Here is a 19,040-nt window from a genome sequence, read left to right as displayed (position 1 = left end):
TTGGACCAGTTTACACTCCCACCAACAGTGCAGGAGAGTTCCTTTTTCTCCACATCCTCGCCAACATTTGTTGTTGCTAGTTTTTTTTAATATGTGCCATTCTCGCTGGTGTCAGATGGTATCTCATGGTAGTTTCGATTTGCATTTCCCTCATTACAAGTGATGTTGAACATTTTTTCATATGCCTGTTGGCCATTTGCATTTCCTCTTCAGAGAAGTTTCTTTTTAGCTCTTCTGCCCATTTTTTGACTGGATTATTTTCTTTGTTGTTGTTGAGTCTCATCAGCTCTTTGCAAATTTTTGTGATCAGTCCTTTATCATTAGTGTTGTGTGCAAAAATGTTCTCCCAGTTGGGGGGTTTCTCTTTGTTTTTGTTATTGTCTCTTTTGCTGTGCAGAAGCTCTTTAATTTGATGTAGTCCCAGCTGTTTATCTTTGCCTTCACTATCACTGCTTTGGGTGATGTGTCTGTAAAGATGTCTTTGATGTGCATATCACATAGTGTTTCGCCTATATTTCCTTCTATGCATTTTATGGTTTCTGGTCTTATGACTAGTTCTTTAATCCATTTTGAGTTGATTTTTGTGTATGGTGTGAGGTAGTGGTCAAGCTTCATTCTTTTGCATGTAGCGACCCAGTTTTCCCAGCACCATTTATTGAACAAACTTTCTTTGCTCCAATGCATATTCTTTTTTCCTTTGTCAAAGATTAGTTGACCATAAATCTGTGGGTTTATTTCTGGATTTTCTATTCGATTCCATTGGTCTGGGTGTCTGTTCTTGTTCCAATACCATGCAGTTTTGATGATTATGGCTTTGTAGTATAGTTTGAAGTCTGGGAGTGTGATGCCTCCATTCCCTTCTTTTTTTTTTTCAGGAGAGCTTTCGCTATTTGGGTTTTTTGGTGATTCCATATGAATTTCATCAATAATTATTCTATTTCTTTGAAGAATGACATTGAGATTTTGATTGGAATAGCATTGAATCTGTATATTGCTTTTGGTAGGATGGCCATTTTAATAATGTTTATTCTTCCAATCCATGAGCAGGGGATGTCTTTCCATTTCTTTGTGTCTTCTTCTGTTTCTTTTAACAGTGTTTTATAGCTTTCTTTGTATAGGTCCTTTACCTCTTTTGTTAGATTTATACCCAAGTATTTGATTTTTATTTTGTTTCGATAATAAAAGGGATGTTTTTTTTTATTTCTTCTTCTTCAGATTTGTTGTTTTAGTATAGGAAGGCTACTGACTTTTGCATGTTGATTTTGTATCCTGCCACTTTACTGAACTGATTGATTAGTTGAATTAGTTTTTCTGTGCAGTTTTTGGGGTTCTCTATGTATATTATCATATCATCTGCAAATAGTGATACTTTGACTTCTTCTTTTCCTATTTGGATTCCTTGTATGTCTTTCCCTTGTCTTATTGCTCTGGCTAGGACTTCCAGTATTATATTAAAAAGCAGTGGTGAGAGTGGACATCCTTGTCTTGTTCCAGGTCTTAATGGAAATGCTTTCAACTTTTCACCATTGAGAATGATACTGGCTTTTGGCTTGTCATAGATGGCCTTTATGATGTTGAGGTATGTTCCTTGTATCCCAAGAATTTCAATGGCTTTTTTCATGAACAGGTGTTGCACTTTGTCAAAAGCTTTCTCAGCATCTATTGATATTATCATATGTGTTTTATATTTCTTTTTGTTGATGTGTTGGATAACGTTGATTGATTTTCAGATGTTGAACCATCCTTGTGTCCCTGGCATGAATCCTACTTGGTCGTGGTGAATTATCTTATGGATACATTGTTGGATTCTGATAGCTAAAATTTTGTTGAGAATTTTTGCATCAGTGTTCATTAGGGAGATTGGCCTATAGTTTTCCTTTTTTGTGTTGTCCTTGTTCAGTTTTGTTATTAGAGTAATGTTGGCTTCATAGAATGTGTTTGGTATTGTCCCTTCCTTCTCAATTTTTTGGAAGAGTTTGTGAAGGATAGGCACTAATTCGTCTCTCAATGTTTGGTAGAATTCATTTGTAAATCCATCAGGTCCTGGGCTTTTGTTTTTGGGGAGGTTTTTGATTACCATTTCAATTTCGCTAATTGTAATTGGTCTGTTTAGGTATTCTATTTCTTCTTTATCTAGCTTTGGGTGATTGTAGAGTTGTAGGAATTTGTCCATCTCCTCTAGATTGTTGAGCTTGTTTCCGTATAACTATTCATAGTAGTTACTGATTATTCTTTTGGTTTCTGCTGTGTCCATTGTGATTTCTCCTCTTTCATTGATGATCCTGTTTATTTGTGCTTTCTCCCTTTTTCCCTTTGTGAGCCTGGCTAGGGGTTTGTCTATCTTATTTATTTTTTTGAAGAACCAGCTCTTGGTTTCATTGATCTTTTGGATTGTTTTTTTAGTTTCGATTTCATTTATTTCTGCTTTGGTTTTTATTATTTCTTTTCTTCTACTGGTTTTGGGGTTTTTTTGTTGTTCTTTTTCTAGATCTTTGAGCATCGAGATTAGGTTGTTTCTTTGAGTTCTTTCTTGTTTCTTGATGTGAGCTTCTATTGCTATATATTTTCCTCTTATTACTGCTTTTGCTGCATCCCATACATTTAGGAAATTGGTGTCCTCCTTGTCATTCAATTGAAAGAATTTTTTAATTTCTTCTTTGATCTCCTCATTAGTCCAGTGGTCTTCTAGTAGTGTGGTTTTCAATCTCCATGAGGTAGGAGAGTTCTTACCTTCTTTTTATGGTTTATTTCTAGTTTGATGCCTTCTTGGTCAAAAAAGATGGTTGGTATGATTTCAATCTTGGTGTATCTGTAGATGTTTGTCTTGTGTCCCAGTATGTGATCAATCCTGGAAAATGATCCGTGTGCGCTTGAGAAAAATGTGTACTCCGTTTTTTTGGGGTTTAGTGTTCTATAGATGTCTGTTAAGCCCAAGCGCTCTAGGTCCTTAATTAGAGCTTTAGTTTCTTTACTTATTTTTTGTCTTGTTGATCTATCCATTGCTGTTAGTGGTGTGTTGAAGTCTCCCACTACCTATGTGTTTTCTCTGATGTCTGTTTTCAGAGATGTCAATAGCTTTCTGATATATTTTGGTGCTCCCCGTTGGGGTCTCTTTTTATCTTTTTGAGTTTGAAATCTGTTTTATCTGATATAAGTATAGCTGTTCCTGCTTTCTTTTTTGGTCCATTTGCTTGTAGGATTGTTTTCCATTCTTTAACTTTGAGTCTATTTTTATCTTTTGTAGCTAAATGTGTTTCCTGGAGACAGCAAAATGTTGGGTTTTGTTTCTTAATCCAGCCTGTGACTCTGTGTCTTTTTATTGAAGAGTTTAGTCCATTTACATTCAGAGTTAATATTGATATGTTAGCATCTGTATTTGCCATTGTGTTTGTCTTTCCCTTGATTTTATTCATCTATTCTTTTAATAACTTTTTTTTTTTTGGCCTTCTTTCATTGTTATTCGTCCCTCTGAGGTTCTAGCTTTAGGACTCCTTGTAGTATTTTTTGGAGTGGGGGTTTAGTTGTAATGAATTTCCAGAGTTTCTGTTTGTCTGGGAAGGTCCTTATTCTTTCTTCATAGAGGAAGGAGAGCTTTGCGGGATAGAGTATTCTTGGTTGGCATCTGTTTTCTTGGAGTCTGTTGACTATGTCCCTCCACTCTCTCCTTGCCCGCAGTGTTTCTTCAGAGAAGTCTGATGTCAGCCTGATTGGTTTTCCTTTGAATGTTATCTGTTTCTTCCCTCTTGTCAGCTTCATTGTTTTTTCCTTGTCCTGGATTCTTGGGAGCTTTACTAGTATGTGTCTTGCTGTTTTTTTTTTTTTTTTTCCTTTCGTCGTGGAAGTTTGGTGTTCTTCTTGCTTCTTGTATATCAATTTTCATCTCCTGCTTCATGTTTTGGAAGTTCTCTTCAATTATCTCCTTGAATATTTTCTCTGTTCCTGCATCTCTCTCTTCTCCTTCTGATATTCCTATAACTCATATTTCCTTTCCTCATGGAGTCAGATAATTCCTGAAGTTGTTCTTCAGTCTTTTCCCTTCATACTTCTCTTTCCTTTTCTGTTTTGGTTCTTTTTATTTCTGTGTCTTTAAGAGTGCTTATTTGTTCTTCCATTTCATCTATTCTGCTTTCATTACTTTTCCCAGAGTTCTTTAGTACCTCCATTAATTCTTTGATCTCCTGCATTTCTTTTACTTCCCTCTTTAGGGACTCAATTTCATTCTTCTGATCGTTGATTATTTTTTGTTATCATTGTTTTCCTTTATGAGTTCTGTCATTTTTTTAATCATGGCAATTTGAAGTTCTCTTTCTGGAAGGCTCAGAAGTTCTTCCAAGTTACTGTCGTTGCAATCTGGGGTATGGTTTTCTTTTTGTGGTGTGCTTTTTTCCTGAGGAGTTGCTAGAGTCCATGTGATTCTTCTACTCCCTACTGTTTGTTTTCTAATTTGCCGTATGCAATGGGACACGTGTTGCTGGGCCTGGCTGGCATCTTGGGTGAACTTCTCTGCTCCCCTCTAGCTCCTCCGGGAGTATCTGTCAGTTTCAAGCAGTCTTTACTAAAGAAAGGTCCCTGTTCTAAAATGGCAATGCGGGGACACACTCCCCTGCGTGCCTGGTCTGCCCCAGCAGTGGGTTCCCACTCCCCCTCTGGGCTCGGACTGCAGGCCAGAAGGGGCCTGGCGTGGGCGAAATTCCCTGCTCCCCTCTGGCTTCTCCAGGAGCCTTCTGCTGGTTTCAGGCAGTCTTTACTGGAGAAATGTCCCTGTTCTAAAATGGCGATGCAGGACTCGGGCACACTTTTCTGCGCTCCCGGTCTGCCCCGTCCGTGGGTGCCTGCTCCCCCTCTGGGCTTGGGCTGCTGGTCAGAAGGGGCCTGGCGTGGGCAAACTTTCCAACTCACCACTGGCTCCTCCAGGTGCCTTCTGCCATTTTTCAAGCAGTCTTTTCTGGCATATCTACTCTGCTTTTTATATTTTTTTTCTGCATTTATACCATGCTGCCTTAATTACTATACAATGTGATAAATGCTGAATTATTTTGAAGGACAAACATGTTTACTTATTTTTTCCTGTTTGTTTTCTTATTGAAAACTACTTTGGCCTCCCATATAAATTTTAGGATTAGCTAGTTGAGTAACAAATACACACCAAACTCTGTTGAAGTAATCACTTGAATGATATCAACTTTATAGATGAAAGTAAGGTAATGCATATTTTTATAATATTGAGTCTGGGGTGAACAGATGTAGTCACATGTAATTTAGACAAATTTCTTTTTTTCTTTTTATGGTCTATTTAAGAAATATTTACCTACTCTGAGTCCCTATGTTAATGCTTAGAAGCTACGTTCTTGTGTATTTTACAACCAATAATTTGTCTTTAATTGATTTAAGAGCTTTATTGAGATAATGTTCATATACCATATATTTCATTGTCGATTTAAAGTGTACAATTCAATGTTTTTAGTATTTGCATAGGACTATGCAAACATTACCACAATACAATTAAAAAGCATTTATTTCCTCAAAGAGAAACCCTATTCCTAGTAGCAGTTATTTTCTATTCCACCCACTCTCCCTCGAGCCCTAGGAAATGATTCAGCTATGCTCTGTATATATTTACCTGCTATTGAATTTCATGTAAATGTAATCATATAGTGTATGGTTTTTTATGATAAGCTTCTTTCACATAGTAAAATATCTTTAAAGATTATCTATGTAGTAGCTGTGTCAATTTTTAATTCCCTCTTAATACTAGATATTCTATTGTATGAATATCACCTTTTATGTATTTACTGGGTAGACATCATATTTCCTTATTTTTACTGTTATGAGTAATGATACTATACATGTTCATGCACAAGATTTTGTATGGATATTATTTTCGTTTCTCCTCTCTAGGAATGAAATTGATGATACTGTAATCACGCTTAACACTTATGAGAAATTGCCAAATGTTTTCCAAAGCTTCCAGATCATTTCACAACATCCTCTACTCAACACTCTAGCTTACAAGGGTTGCAATTTCTCCACATACTTACTGGTACTTCTTAACTTTCATGATTACAGATATTTTAATGGATGAAAAGTATTGTCTTATTGTGGCTTTGAATTGCATTTCCTTAATGACTTTTGTTATGTTAAGAATCTTTGAGTATTTCTTGGCCCCTTGTAAATCTTTACAGAAATCAAAGATTTTATTCACTTTTAATTGGGTTATTTCTGTTTTACTGTTGAATAGTATAATGTATATATGTGTATACTGTGGAATTATTACATTGTGGATTTATAGGTTATGGATATATTTATCAGATACATGGCTTTACAGTATTTTTTCCCATTCTCAGGTTTGTCTTTTCACTTTTTTGGTGGATTTTTTTTTTTTTTTTTAGCACAAAGTGTTTAATTTTGATAGAGTGCTATTTATTTGTTGTATTTTTTCTCTTGTCATTTCTGTTGGTATTGTATCTAAGAAATAATTTTTTAACCCAAGGTCTCAAAATTCATTCATATATTTCAATCTAAGAATTTTATAGTTTTCATTATTACATTTAGGTTTGTGATCCATGTAGGGTTCATTCTGGGTATGATTTAAGGTAGGGCCCCAAGTTCTTTTGTACCATTTGTTGAAAAGATCATTTTTCCACATCGAATCACCTTAGCACTGTTATTGAAAGTCAGTTTATCATAATGGTACAGGTTTATTTCTGGGTTAGACTTGATATTTCAATATAGTATAAGGTAGAAGTCAAATTATTCATCTATAGATAGACAATTCATCTTAATCAGCATCATTTAGTAAAGAGACCAAATTCGTTCTAATGTAATTTTATATCTACAGTTTATTTGTTATTTAGAAATTTAATGTTTTTACATTTACAAATGTTGTTTTTGTTATCCTTGTTATTGATTTCTACATCTACTCAGAGTAGCCACACACTACCAACTTGCTAGCATTTTTACACATTTTTACCAGTTTTCTCTAGAAGCTAAGGTTTTACATGTTTTCCTATGAATTTCACTAGATGCATGTTTTATTTTAGCCATCATTTCTAGTTTTTTTTTTTAATTAAATTGCGTGAGGGTTCTGAAATTGTGTTTGCTATATTGTTTGTATCAAACCTTTATTTTCTTATGTTCTGTTTCTGAACTCTAGTGTGTGCTAGATTTTACTAAGAAGATTTTACATCTTTTCATTTTCCTCCAGCACTTTATTTAATATCACATTCCAGATTATGTGCTTTGTATTCTCGTTGACTTGTGAAATTGGTTAACATTGAATTAGAGCAGAGACTGCTTTCTACTTTGGCATAAGAGAATCCCTTGTTTCCTATTTCCTTGTTCGTGATGTTAAAGGTGCTTACTCAGGTAGGAATAGAACAGATCTCAATTGTCATTTTTAATTTCCCCTGAAAAGTTCTTTTAGGCACTTTAGGGAGTGAAAGAAGCTAACAGACATTTAGCATTGCTTTAACCCTAGCCAGAGTTAGCTGAAAACCCAAGAAATCTTAGCAAACATCTCTTGGAGAAATAGAAAAACCCAAGAAATCTTAGCAAACATCCACTTGGAGAAATATTGAAGGAAAAGAAAAGTATCTTGGAAGGTGGAAGCTACAAGGACACTTGTTACACCATCCCACCATGCTGGGGAAATTGGACAACAGAAGAAGTCTGTTGTCTAAAGTCACATCAGCAGCAATAAAACCACGAGTAAAATCCAGATCCCCTTTCATATCCTTCTCTTTTCCTTTATTATTTCCTGTGTTGTGACATTTTCTAAACCAATCTATTATCCCCCCACTTGTCCTATGTTGGAATGAGTGAATGAGACCATAAGCCTTCCCTCATAGTCTATAATATTTCTTTATTTTTATAATTTATTTATATTTTACTTCATTGTTCATTTTTTAACAATGTTTGCTTTTTCCTCTCAGATATAGTCCCCACGAAATTCCTACCACCAGTTCACCTGTGCACCATCACCTTGTGTTCCTCCCCTCCCCTGTTTTGATCCCTCTCCCTTCCCTATAGAATATCTCTGATTTATAGTTGCCTGTTAATTTTGTTTTATTTATTGTTAATTTTTCCTGATCCCTTATTTGATTCCCCTGTATTCCTCCGATATGTGAAACCATCCAATATTTTTCTTTTTCCTTCTGCCTTATTTTACTAAACATAATCCCTTCTAGCTCCATCTATGTTATTTCTTTTTTTTTTTTTTAATAGAGGCATGTTTTATTTATTTATTTGTTTGTTTGTTTTGTTTATACATGCACTGGGTACAGTCAGAAGCACGGGAGGGTGAGAGAATTCACCAGAGCCAGAGCGGGGAGCAGAGCAGGCAGAAGGACCGAAGTACACTGCTGAGGGGAGCAGCGGGCGGCAGGAGAGGTCTGCGCGCCATGTGGGACCCTCCTCAGGTGGCCGGGGAGCAGCCGGGGATCGAACCAGCGCCGCAGAGGCCGCAGGCAGCTTCGCAACCCAGCGCTCAACCGCTGCGCCACCGGGGAGGCCCTATGTTATTTCTTTTTTTAACTCAACCTTTCAACTTTAAACCAGGTCTTCATTTTTTTCTAATTCATAAACCCTTCTGGGATATACTGACTCTAGGATAATCTAAGGGATCTCTGCCTAGAGGTTTTCACACTTTGCATAATCCTGTACCCTGTGACTTATATTTTAACCATGGGCTAAGGCAAAGCTGGTAAGATGTCAAGTTTGTGGTTGTATTACATTATATAAGAATCTGGCTTCCTGACAGACTCACTTTGGAGACTGTTTTGATGACATAAATACCTATGCTGGGAATGCCCACATGTCAAGGAACTATGAAGCTTCTAGGAACCCACAGTGGTCTACAACCATAGCTATTATGACAAGATCAGGCACGTTTAGGGTAGCATGTCCATAAAAACCATCCAACAGTCTTTAAAAAGTGAAACACTAATATTTTAGCCCCAAGGAAATGAATTCTGCCAAGAACTTGAGTTATCTTAGAATGGATTCTCCCTAGATAAGAGTATAGCTCTGCAGACCCCTCAACTGCAGTTTTGCAGGGCCCCTAAACAAGGGCCCCACCTAAGCCATATCCCAAGTCTTGATGCACATAGATGCAAGATAGTATGCCTGCATTGCTTTAAGATCCCAAATTTGTGTTAAGCATTTTATGCAGCAGTAAAATGCAAAATTTTTGGTACACCATGAGTTGGCCAAAGTGAAAATTTCTTAATCTAAAATACTACACCATTAGGTACTTGTCAGCAGGACAGTGTAAATATAATCCAATAATATGCTCTGCCTGACGGACAAAAACAGATTTAAGAAAGTAAGTAAATTATTTTTTATAGCTCACAAGCATTCATACATTTACTGAGTGTATGTGTAAGTTGAATAATAGAATGTTAAAATGAACAAAAGACAATCGCACACAGTCAGTTCTCAAGATTTAATCTGTATAGTCGTGTTCCATGAATTCTTATATGAGATACCAGAAACTGGATCAGAGTCTGTACATGACACACTTCATTCTCAGTCAAGATCAGCATTCTGCTGAAGTTTAAAATAAGTGTTCTCTACAAATCAACAGTTTTTCTCCTACATAGCAATGCATGCACATGTGTACCTCAAGATACACATGACTCATTATTATACATTTATTTCTTTGTCAAGAGTAGAAACACCCTGAACATGCATTTTTACTGGAAGGCATAAATAAGTTTTAGTTTCATTCATATAATAAAATATTACTACAGTGAAATAATCTAAAATTTAGAGGAGAATTAGGAGTGTGCTTCACATCTATACTGTTACCTGAAAGAATCCAGATACAAAACATTTTTTATCATATGCTTGCATTTACCTAAAATTTGAAAACAAAACTAAAATATAGTGCTTAAGGATGTATCCTTTGGTGACAAAACTGAGGAAAAGCATAACGTAGTACTATCCATGATAGAATTGTGACTACCTTGGGAGCAAGGTTCATCAAAGGCAACATATATGAGAGCATGCAAGGAGAGCTCACCAGAGAAAGTGAAATTCTGTTTCTTGACATGGATGGAGGTTATGTAGGTGTTTATCTTATAATTAAGCTGTTGCACTTGGAGTCAGACAAAATTGAATTCAAGTCCTGGCTCTTCAGTGATATTAGTCAATATAAGGTAAAACAGTCACTACTGCTGTCCAAGGAGGCCATCAAGAAAAGCTGTTGATGACTAAAAGTCATTTTATTAAAATTATAGCAAATAAAAATACCATCTGGATAGAGAATATTAGTTGTGTATCAGAAGGGCTAAGTTATACAAGAGTTTTCAAAGGTATCTAGGGCCCTAGGATAGAGGCTATAAAAAATTAGCCTAAGTGGGTGGTCTTTTTCTATCCTGGGACTATTTCTTAGAGCAAGTAGCTCAGGGATTACTGTTTGGATTAGTGGTTTCATACATAGGCTTAGGAAACTGATGTTTGGTCTGAGTAGTAGTATTAATACAGGATATTATATTTGTTTCCCTTCTTGGTATTTGTATTATTTAAACCTTAGTTGTTTTTAACTTTGAAATGTAAGTTATGAGTATTGAAACATGTAAGTCACTGTATATGAGCTTGATTTTGAGTAGATATTCAACCAGTATTAGCTGATGTTATTTTTACAGGGTCTTATTAAATAAAACATATGCATTCTGATGCCAGCATCAGAGAACCCAGGTTCTGGGGCCAGAATGCCTATTTCAAATCCTGGAAAATCACTGGCCGAATTGTCTCCTTATAGTAGGTTGCAAACTTTCTTTCATATTTCTACCACCTCATAATTGGGATGTAAAAATTGTATCTTTCAATATTGGATGGCCAGTATCTGCATGGAAGTGATTGAAATGTAAATGTATATTTATCTGACTCACACTGTTAACAAACATTGCTTTATTTTCAGAATGACATGAATTATATAGCATCCAGCGGACTTCTATTTAAAGATGGCAAAAAGCGGATTGATTACATTCTGGTTTATAGAAAGTCAAATATACAATATGACAAAAGAAACACATTTGAAAAGAACCTCAGAGCAGAAGGCTTGATGTTGGAAAAAGAGGTGGGTACTTTAATGTTATATATGATATGAAATGCTAGAAGAGATATAATCACCATATTTTACTATGGAAAGTATGTATAACATGACTTTTTAAATACAGTCGTTTTATACATATGTATAGAACCATTTAAATATGTTCTTTTTTCACTATAAATTTCTGTAAATTTTAATACTTTCAAAGGGCATAACTATTTTTTCCAATTTTAAATATTAAAGAAGGAATGATTATAACTCTGTACAGTACAAAAACCTTTGAAAAGAAAAACCATGTGTTGAAAGAAAAGTTTGCCAAATTCTTAATGCCTGTATTATAATATTGGAACCATGAATGATTTTCTTCCCAGTCTTATTTCAAACTTTTATTTTTTTTAAGACTTGACTTTATACAACCATTTTAGGATGACAGCAAAATGGAGAATAAGGTACAGCGATATCCTACCTACCACCTTTCCCATTATCATTATCCCCTACTAAGAGTCGTACATTTGTTGCGAATGATGCACCTACATTGAGATATCATCATCCAGAATCCATAGATGACCATTAGGGTTCATTTAAATTGTACCAAGAATGTATTAATCCAAAAAATTTAAAACAACTCCTTAGAAATAAAAAAAAATACAATTAATCTAAAAAAGAGAAAAGATCTCTCTGTTTCTATCCACTGAAAGAGATTGTAGAGAAATGTTATAACTTCTCCCTTAAATATTTGTTAGAAATCCTTGGTGTACTTATCTGGGCCTCATCTTTTTGTTTTAAAAAGGTTATTAATTACTAATTCAATTTATTTAATTGATGTAGGTCTGTTCACATAATGTGTTTCATTTCATGTGAATTTAGTCAGATTGTGTCTCAAGGAATCTGTTCATCTAGGTGATCAAATGTCTGGGTATAGTAATCTCTTTTTTTTTTAAAAGATATATTTATTTATTTATACAAGCACTGGGTACAGTCAGAAGCACAGGAGGGTGAGAGAATTCACCAGAGCCAGAGCAGGGAGCAGAACAGGCAGAAGAAGCAAAGTACTCTGCTGAGGGGAGCAGCGGGTGGCAGGAGAGGTCTGCATACCATGTGGGACCCTCGCTGGTAGCCAGGGATAGAACCAGTGCTGCAGAGGCTGCGGGCAGCTTTGCAGCCCAGCACTCAACCGCTGCGCCACCAGGGGAGGCCCAGTAATCTATTAGTCTTTTAAATTCCATGTGATCTGTAGTAATCTCCCTTTTTCATTTCTGATATCAGTGAATCTGTCCTCTATTTTTCTTATTTGACCTCTTATTATTAATTTATTGATCTTTCTAGAGAGCAGTCTTTTGATTCCACTAATTTTTATCTATTTGCTGTTATCTGTTGATTTACTGTTTTCTCTATCGATTCACTAATTCCATTGATTTTATTTATTAATTGATGTTCTTGTTTTTTCTTCTGTTGGCTTTGATTTAATTTGCACTGTTTTTCTAGTTTCCTAAAGTAGAAACATAGATTATCAGATTAAGATCTTTCTAAATATGCACTCAGTGTTTTAAATTGACCTCTTAGCACTAATTTCAGTATTATAACCTATGCCTTTGGTCAGCCTTTCCAAAATTAAGAGAAGAAAATAAGTGCTTAAGGAACCACTACATGACTACTAATGGTATCTAGCTTGTTTTCAAAAGAATGGGACAATGTCAAAAAAAAAAAAAAAAAACTGGCAATTTAGTTGCTTAAATGTCGAGACAGTTTGCTAAAAGACATCTCCTGGGACTAGTTTTCTCAGGAAAACTTATTAGGAAATGCCACATTACAACTTGGAATGGCCCTAGAACATCAAATCAAAATTCTTTTAATGTGTATAAAATAGCAAACACACAAAACCTTGACTTTTTTTTAAAGTTTATTTACACACTATTTATTGCTGCAGTGGACAGGTGGCAATCTGATCTCTATTTCTGTGGACTCTTAATTTTGTTTCTTTTTTTATGCCTCTTCTGTGAATTTTAGCCTAGGAGATCCATATCTCTGGGGACTAATTTGATCAAGAAATATTTTTGTAAAAAAAAAAATCTTATGAAATTAGTCTTGCAATAGACTTTTGTTCATGTGATTTTTCCTTAGTACAAACACAATCAATCACTTCCTCATCTGTTCCCAGAGCAGTTTATATATATATATATACAGTCTATAATAATACTGGTAGTTATGCTCACATATCTCCAACTGTTTAATCTTTCAGCAAATAATTTTGACAGGCATTGTGCAAGCTGTTGGGAATCCAGTAGACTAAAGTAGACCACATTCATGTCTTTAATGAACTTACAGTCTGTAGGAGTGAGTTGTGAAAAGTGTATAGTTGTAAAAGAGGTTTGACTTGGCTCAGTCTCTACCTAGTTTTCTTGGCAGGAAGTCTAGATTCTTTTTTGAGTCTTTCTCTCCCTGTTCCTTTAGTTTTTTTCCCCAAGAATAATACTTGGTGTTATTCACTTCTTCATGGGTTTCTGTTCTACTTTTATGGGAAAGACCATTCATTCATGAGCTCTCATTTTTCAGTAACTGCCAAAATATGTTTTTGCATTTTTTGGTCTAAAGTAGCTATCAGCAGTAGGGTGTCCATAGGTCTAATGTTTAATGGCAGAAAGGTTTTTCATTCTGGGTTCCACAGTCACACCTTTTTTAATTCACACTCACATGCTTTGGAGTTAGTCCCCTGGTTTCAGTTAGCACCAAGACAGCAAGCCAGGAGGTTTATTCAGCTCAAATGCACAGTCACTGGAATTATCCATTCCCACACACTGTTCAGTCATTAAGTTGAACACAAGTTACCAGTCTCTTCTTCCTCTTTCCTTCTATTTACTTCCCCATTGAGGTAACAAAAAGAGTTGTCTATTCCATTCCAGTTCCTCAAAACAGATGATGTTAATTTTAAAACAGAGTTGGTAATTTGTATATCTTCCCTCCTAAGAGGTCCTAGATGCCTTATGAAAATTGATTCCAAATTCTTTAAGCTTACTCAAGCAAGGGAAAATGCAAATTAAAAAAAAAAATCTTATTTTACTCTTTCCACTTGAACTTTACTTGCTGAACTAAGACTGTCTTAAGTGACTTTGAAAAATAAAGATACTCTGATCCAAGGTGACTTTCAATTTTCACTATTGATAGGATGTCTAAAATACTTTCTTGTGAGGATATCCTTTATAATTTCAAACTGCATTAAGTGACCTAAAATAAAAATAAATGGAGCTAGTATGCCTTTTAACAAGGGCAGTGATCTAGTCCAGAGGGTAAAGGAAGACCAGAGGATTTAAGTGAGTTTAAAGAAATGAACTTTGAATTGAGGTTATAAAAATAAAAGGGGGCCTCCCTGGTGGCGTAAGGGGTTGGACAGTCAAAGAGGGAGGGTGTAGGGCAGGAGCACAGTGGGGAGGGGGCACAATGGACTATGGGTGGAGCATTATGGGTATTTTGATGGCGAATGTGAGGTAACAACATTGTAAACCAGTGTTACCTCAAATAAAAAAATAAAATAATAAAAATGTATTACTTAATTTAAAGATCCTTCAGAATGGGCAGGGGAAGACACAGTACATGTTTAGAATATCAAGTGAATTATCAAGATTCCTAAATTATATTTTCAAGTTAATTTTCTATAATTTTTTTATTTTACTTGTCAAAGGTACTTTCACAAAAAGGGGTACCTTTACTTATGTTCTTAATTCTACGATTAATGATTTTAATTGTTTAAATGATTGAGTTAATTATGACTAGATTAGTGTATAAATTCAAACTACTACAAATGCAGTTTGTGTGAACAAAAACATCTTTCTATAATAAGCATTCTATCAATTATATCATAACAAAATATTGCCTTATGGTTTCATGTCACAATTTCTTAATAGTTTGTATTGGTCTTCTATTGCTGTTTAACAAAGTACCACACATATGAATAGATGATCTATATAGGTGCTTGTTATCTAACCACATTGCCAAAAAGTATCAGCAACTTGTCTTTATGTTAGATGTAACGTTACGAGCTACCACAGTCTTATTTTTCTTTATTTTCCACCACCAACTTGCAGAGTGATTTTGTAAAAAACATAATTTTAAGCTCCCTCTGCTCACAAGAGTGATTGTTTTACCTCTTGAGAATTTTGGACAGAATAATTAAATAATAATGCGAAGTGTGAAGGTGGTAGGTGTTTTGTTCCTTCAGAACATTTCTGCCTTCATTAGAGCTAAACAGAATAGTGCCAGATTGGGAGCTTTTGATTCCAAGGGAGAAGGTAATCCTTTTCCCTGCCAACACCATCCCTCCACCAAACCCCTACTCACTAGCTGTAAGAAAATGAAACTACTTCTGTTATTTTTTTATAAGAGAAGCATAACAAAAGAGTAATTAAGCTGAGGAAGTTATAAAAGATGAGCATTCATGCTGCTTGAAAAAGATCTATATATATATTTAAAGTTAAGACATTATAGAATTAGAAATGTTCTAGCTTTATGTGCACTTAGTTTGACATTTCACTCATTGATACAGAGTTAATGCAGAAACATCCTTCTAAAGTATGCTCTTTATTTCAGTGTATTAGGTTATTTCACATGTTAGAGGTTGACAGGGATGAATTAATAATCAGTTTTAAGCTAGCTATTCATGATGATAATGACCTCATCCAGAATAATTCTGACTTATTTTCTTTATTTTATACATCATCTCTTGCTCATGTATAAATTTCATAGAAAGTATACTCCTAGTAAGTTACTTCATTTGTCTGTTCAACAAATGTTTAGTGTGTGATTGCTGTGTGTCTAGCATAGAACTAGGGACTTGGTATGAGTAAATGAACAAAACAAAGACCCTCATGGCACTTATATGAATAAATAACCTCATTCATAGCATGATAATAAATACAACGGGGAAAAAGAACAAAGTAAGAAGGGGAGTAGTAGCAAAATTATGGAAGTAGTGAGTAAGAGGGAGAGAGGTAAAAGAAGTTAGAGAGAGATTGAGGATGAGATTATGAAAGAGCATATATAGCTCAGTGAAAAAAATAAAAACAAACTTTGGCTTTCATTCTGATAACCATGCTGTCTAGAGTGTAGCTATGGAGGAGGCTGAGAGGTATCAGATTCTGGCTGTACACTCTACATGGTAAAACAAATCAGCAACTGCTATCTTTAGTATTAAATCCAAGTGCTCTTGCCGTAGAGTTTAAACATTCCCAGATCTCTCCCACCATTCATACATGTACTAGTCACACCTACTTCATGCTGTTACTGTGTTCTAGCAACCAAAATTCCAAGCCTTTAGGAAAGATTGTGCTGTGAAGGAGAATGAGATATCCATTCACAGAAGACTAAGATCCAGCTCCTAGATTTTTTTTTTTGTCCCAAAATATTCCTGTTCCACAACAGTGCTCCTCACTGTCAAACATTGACAAACATTGATGCAATGTCAAGCCTCAGTGCAATGCTTATGGTGATAGATACTCAGTTTGAAATCATTCCACATGTAGAATATGTTAGTCTGCTTTAAATTCATTTTTTCTGGGTCTGGACTCATTTGTCTTCATGGAGGTCTCTTCCAGATTCTAGGAAAAATGAGCACTAAATATGTTTCTTTTACTCTATTTGCATAACTTAGGAAAAAGAACCCACATCTCCTTAGGACGAAACAAAAACATACAGGCATAGGACAATTGAAATACATACAGGGCCTCCCCCGGTGGCAAAGCGGTTGAGCGCTGGGCTGCGAAGCTGCCCGCAGCCTCTGCAGTGCTGTTTCGATTCCTGGCTGCCGGTGAGGGTCCCACATGGCACACAGACCTCTCCTGCCGCACCCACTGCTCCCCTCAGCAGTGTATTTCATCAGTCTGCCTGTTCTGCTCCCTGCTCTGGCTCTGGTGAAGTCTCTCACCCTCCTGCGCTTCTGACTATACCCAGTGCTTGTATAAAATAAATAAATAAGTCTTTAAAAAGAAAGAAAGAAAGAAAAAAAGAAATACAGAGGAAACAAACACATCTTTCAAAGAAACTACAGTATAGTTGTATTAAAACTTATACGCAGTTTATAGTACCATAAAATAAATAGCTATCTCCTCAGTCACTTGTTTCAAGTCACTCTACTTAAACTTTTCCCCAAAGCATAGGCTGTTAGTGGCTCTATACTTGTATAACTCAAAAAGCTATTATAGAAGGTTTATGAAACAAAGGGACAAGCTATACCAAAAATGAATCAGCTTCTAACTGAAGAAAGAGAGTGAGAGAGGGGTGGGAGGGGAGAATAGTGAAACTTTGAAATTGATGATTATTTTGGCTAAAGTTTGATTTGAGATAATGAAGATTTCAAGAAAACCTGTTATAGATTCCTTAATATATCCAGTCTTCCATAATACCCACAACCACTCTGAAGTGGAGATCATTCTATCCAGTTTTCAAGAGCAAAAACTGAGAATCAGAAGAGTTAAGTAATTTCTCCAAGGTCATGGAGCTGGTGAATGGTGGAAATAGAGTTTGTACTTGTCTTTGTGATTTCAAATACTATGTTCTTTCTACCATATTACATGATTGTTTCTAAGTGGTTAGTACTGGAGAAAGTTAAATGATACTTGGTACCTGAAAGGCAAGGTGGTGCCTAATACTGTAATTAAAAGTAATAACCAGTACTGTAATTTCAGAAAAAAGATATTTGTTATCATTTGAAATAGGAGATCCTTGTATGGATAAAGCAGAAAAACTATAATAAAACATGAAATACTTCTTTCATTTGTCTCAGATGAGGCAGTTATTCCAATCATTGACTATGTTTTTTCTTCCCTTCATGATTCCCAATTGGCTCTTGATTGTTCTGATTGGGGTTTCCAGATCTTACCAGCTATAAACATAAGACAATGCACTAACATAGATGATTATTTCTAGTATATGGTGGCATTTTACATTTTAATTAATATTTTTCTATATTAAGATGTTTTATTCATACAAATTCCATTTAGGTAAGTGGCAATGATTTTATGTGTAGGCAAGGAGACCATGTTCTTTCCTATCAAATTAAATTGTACTGTGTTATCATCCATTCTTATTTTACATAATGGTCTCTGTCCTGACATCCTTTGCAGCCAGCTGTTGCAAATCCTGATATCATGTTTATTAAAATTCACATTCCATGGGACACATTATGCAAGTATGCGGAGAGGCTGAATATCAGGATGCCATTCAGGTACTTTCAAATTTTATTTCATTCTCTTGCAATGTATAACTCTTTTTAGGAAGAAATGCTTTTCATTCCAAAGTCTAGGTTATCTTGAAAAGATTTATCCCCCTTCTAATCTGCATGTCTAATGTGGAAAACTTTCTGGTTCCCTGGAAACTATGTTATTTCAAAGTGCACTTTCCTAGAGGGAAAGAAGAGTTATATTGAAACTTTAATTTTTAATTTCCCAAATCAATCTCACATTTTTTTTTTCCATCTGAATAGATAGATCTCAGGTTGTTTCTGTGGAATACATGCACTTAAAGGATATGTCACCCGCATCTATACAAATACAGTGTACACAAATCTTAGTGTATGTATGAGTCTTATAGACAGAATCAGATACCTAAATTGATTCAAATGTATGCTTGGCTAAGGGTTTACAAGTTCTCTAAAAATTATACTGGGCCTCCCTGGTGGTGCAGCGGGTTCAGCGCAGCGCTGTGAAGCTGTCCACAGCCTCTGCAGAGCTGGTTCGATTCCCGGCCAGCCAGGGAGAGTCCCACATGGCACGGCAGACCTCTCCTGTCTCTCCCGCTGCTCCCCTCAGCAGTGTATTTTGGTCCTTCTGCCTGTTCTACTCCCTGCTCTGTCTCTGGTGAGTTCTCTCACCCTCCCGCGCCTCTGGCCTGTACCCCAGTGCTCATGTAAATAAAATAAATCTTTAAAAAATAAAAATAAAAAAATAAATATACTTAGGATGGAAGGAAAAAGTACATTTGAGAGCTTAGCAAAAAATAG

General features: G+C 35.6%; 1 protein-coding gene across 3 annotated transcripts in view; it reads left to right on the top strand.

Annotated features, from left to right (window-relative positions):
* The window catches only part of ANO3 (anoctamin 3), a gene marked incomplete at both ends in the record, with an annotated part of 255,438 nt that overhangs the window by 154,808 nt on the left and 81,590 nt on the right, over nucleotides 1–19,040 (top strand). For all 3 annotated transcript variants that reach the window (XM_084254786.1, XM_084254785.1, XM_084254787.1), the window contains 2 exons: nucleotides 10,922–11,080; nucleotides 18,166–18,266. In XM_084254786.1, the coding sequence (XP_084110912.1) occupies nucleotides 10,922–11,080; nucleotides 18,166–18,266 (260 nt within the window). The remainder of the gene's footprint in view (nucleotides 1–10,921; nucleotides 11,081–18,165; nucleotides 18,267–19,040) is intronic.

This window comes from Talpa europaea, assembly GCF_964194135.1.
Source record: "Talpa europaea genome assembly, chromosome: 1".
In the NCBI taxonomy this organism is placed as follows: domain Eukaryota; kingdom Metazoa; phylum Chordata; class Mammalia; order Eulipotyphla; family Talpidae; genus Talpa; species Talpa europaea.
This window is presented reverse-complemented; position numbering and strand designations above follow the sequence as displayed.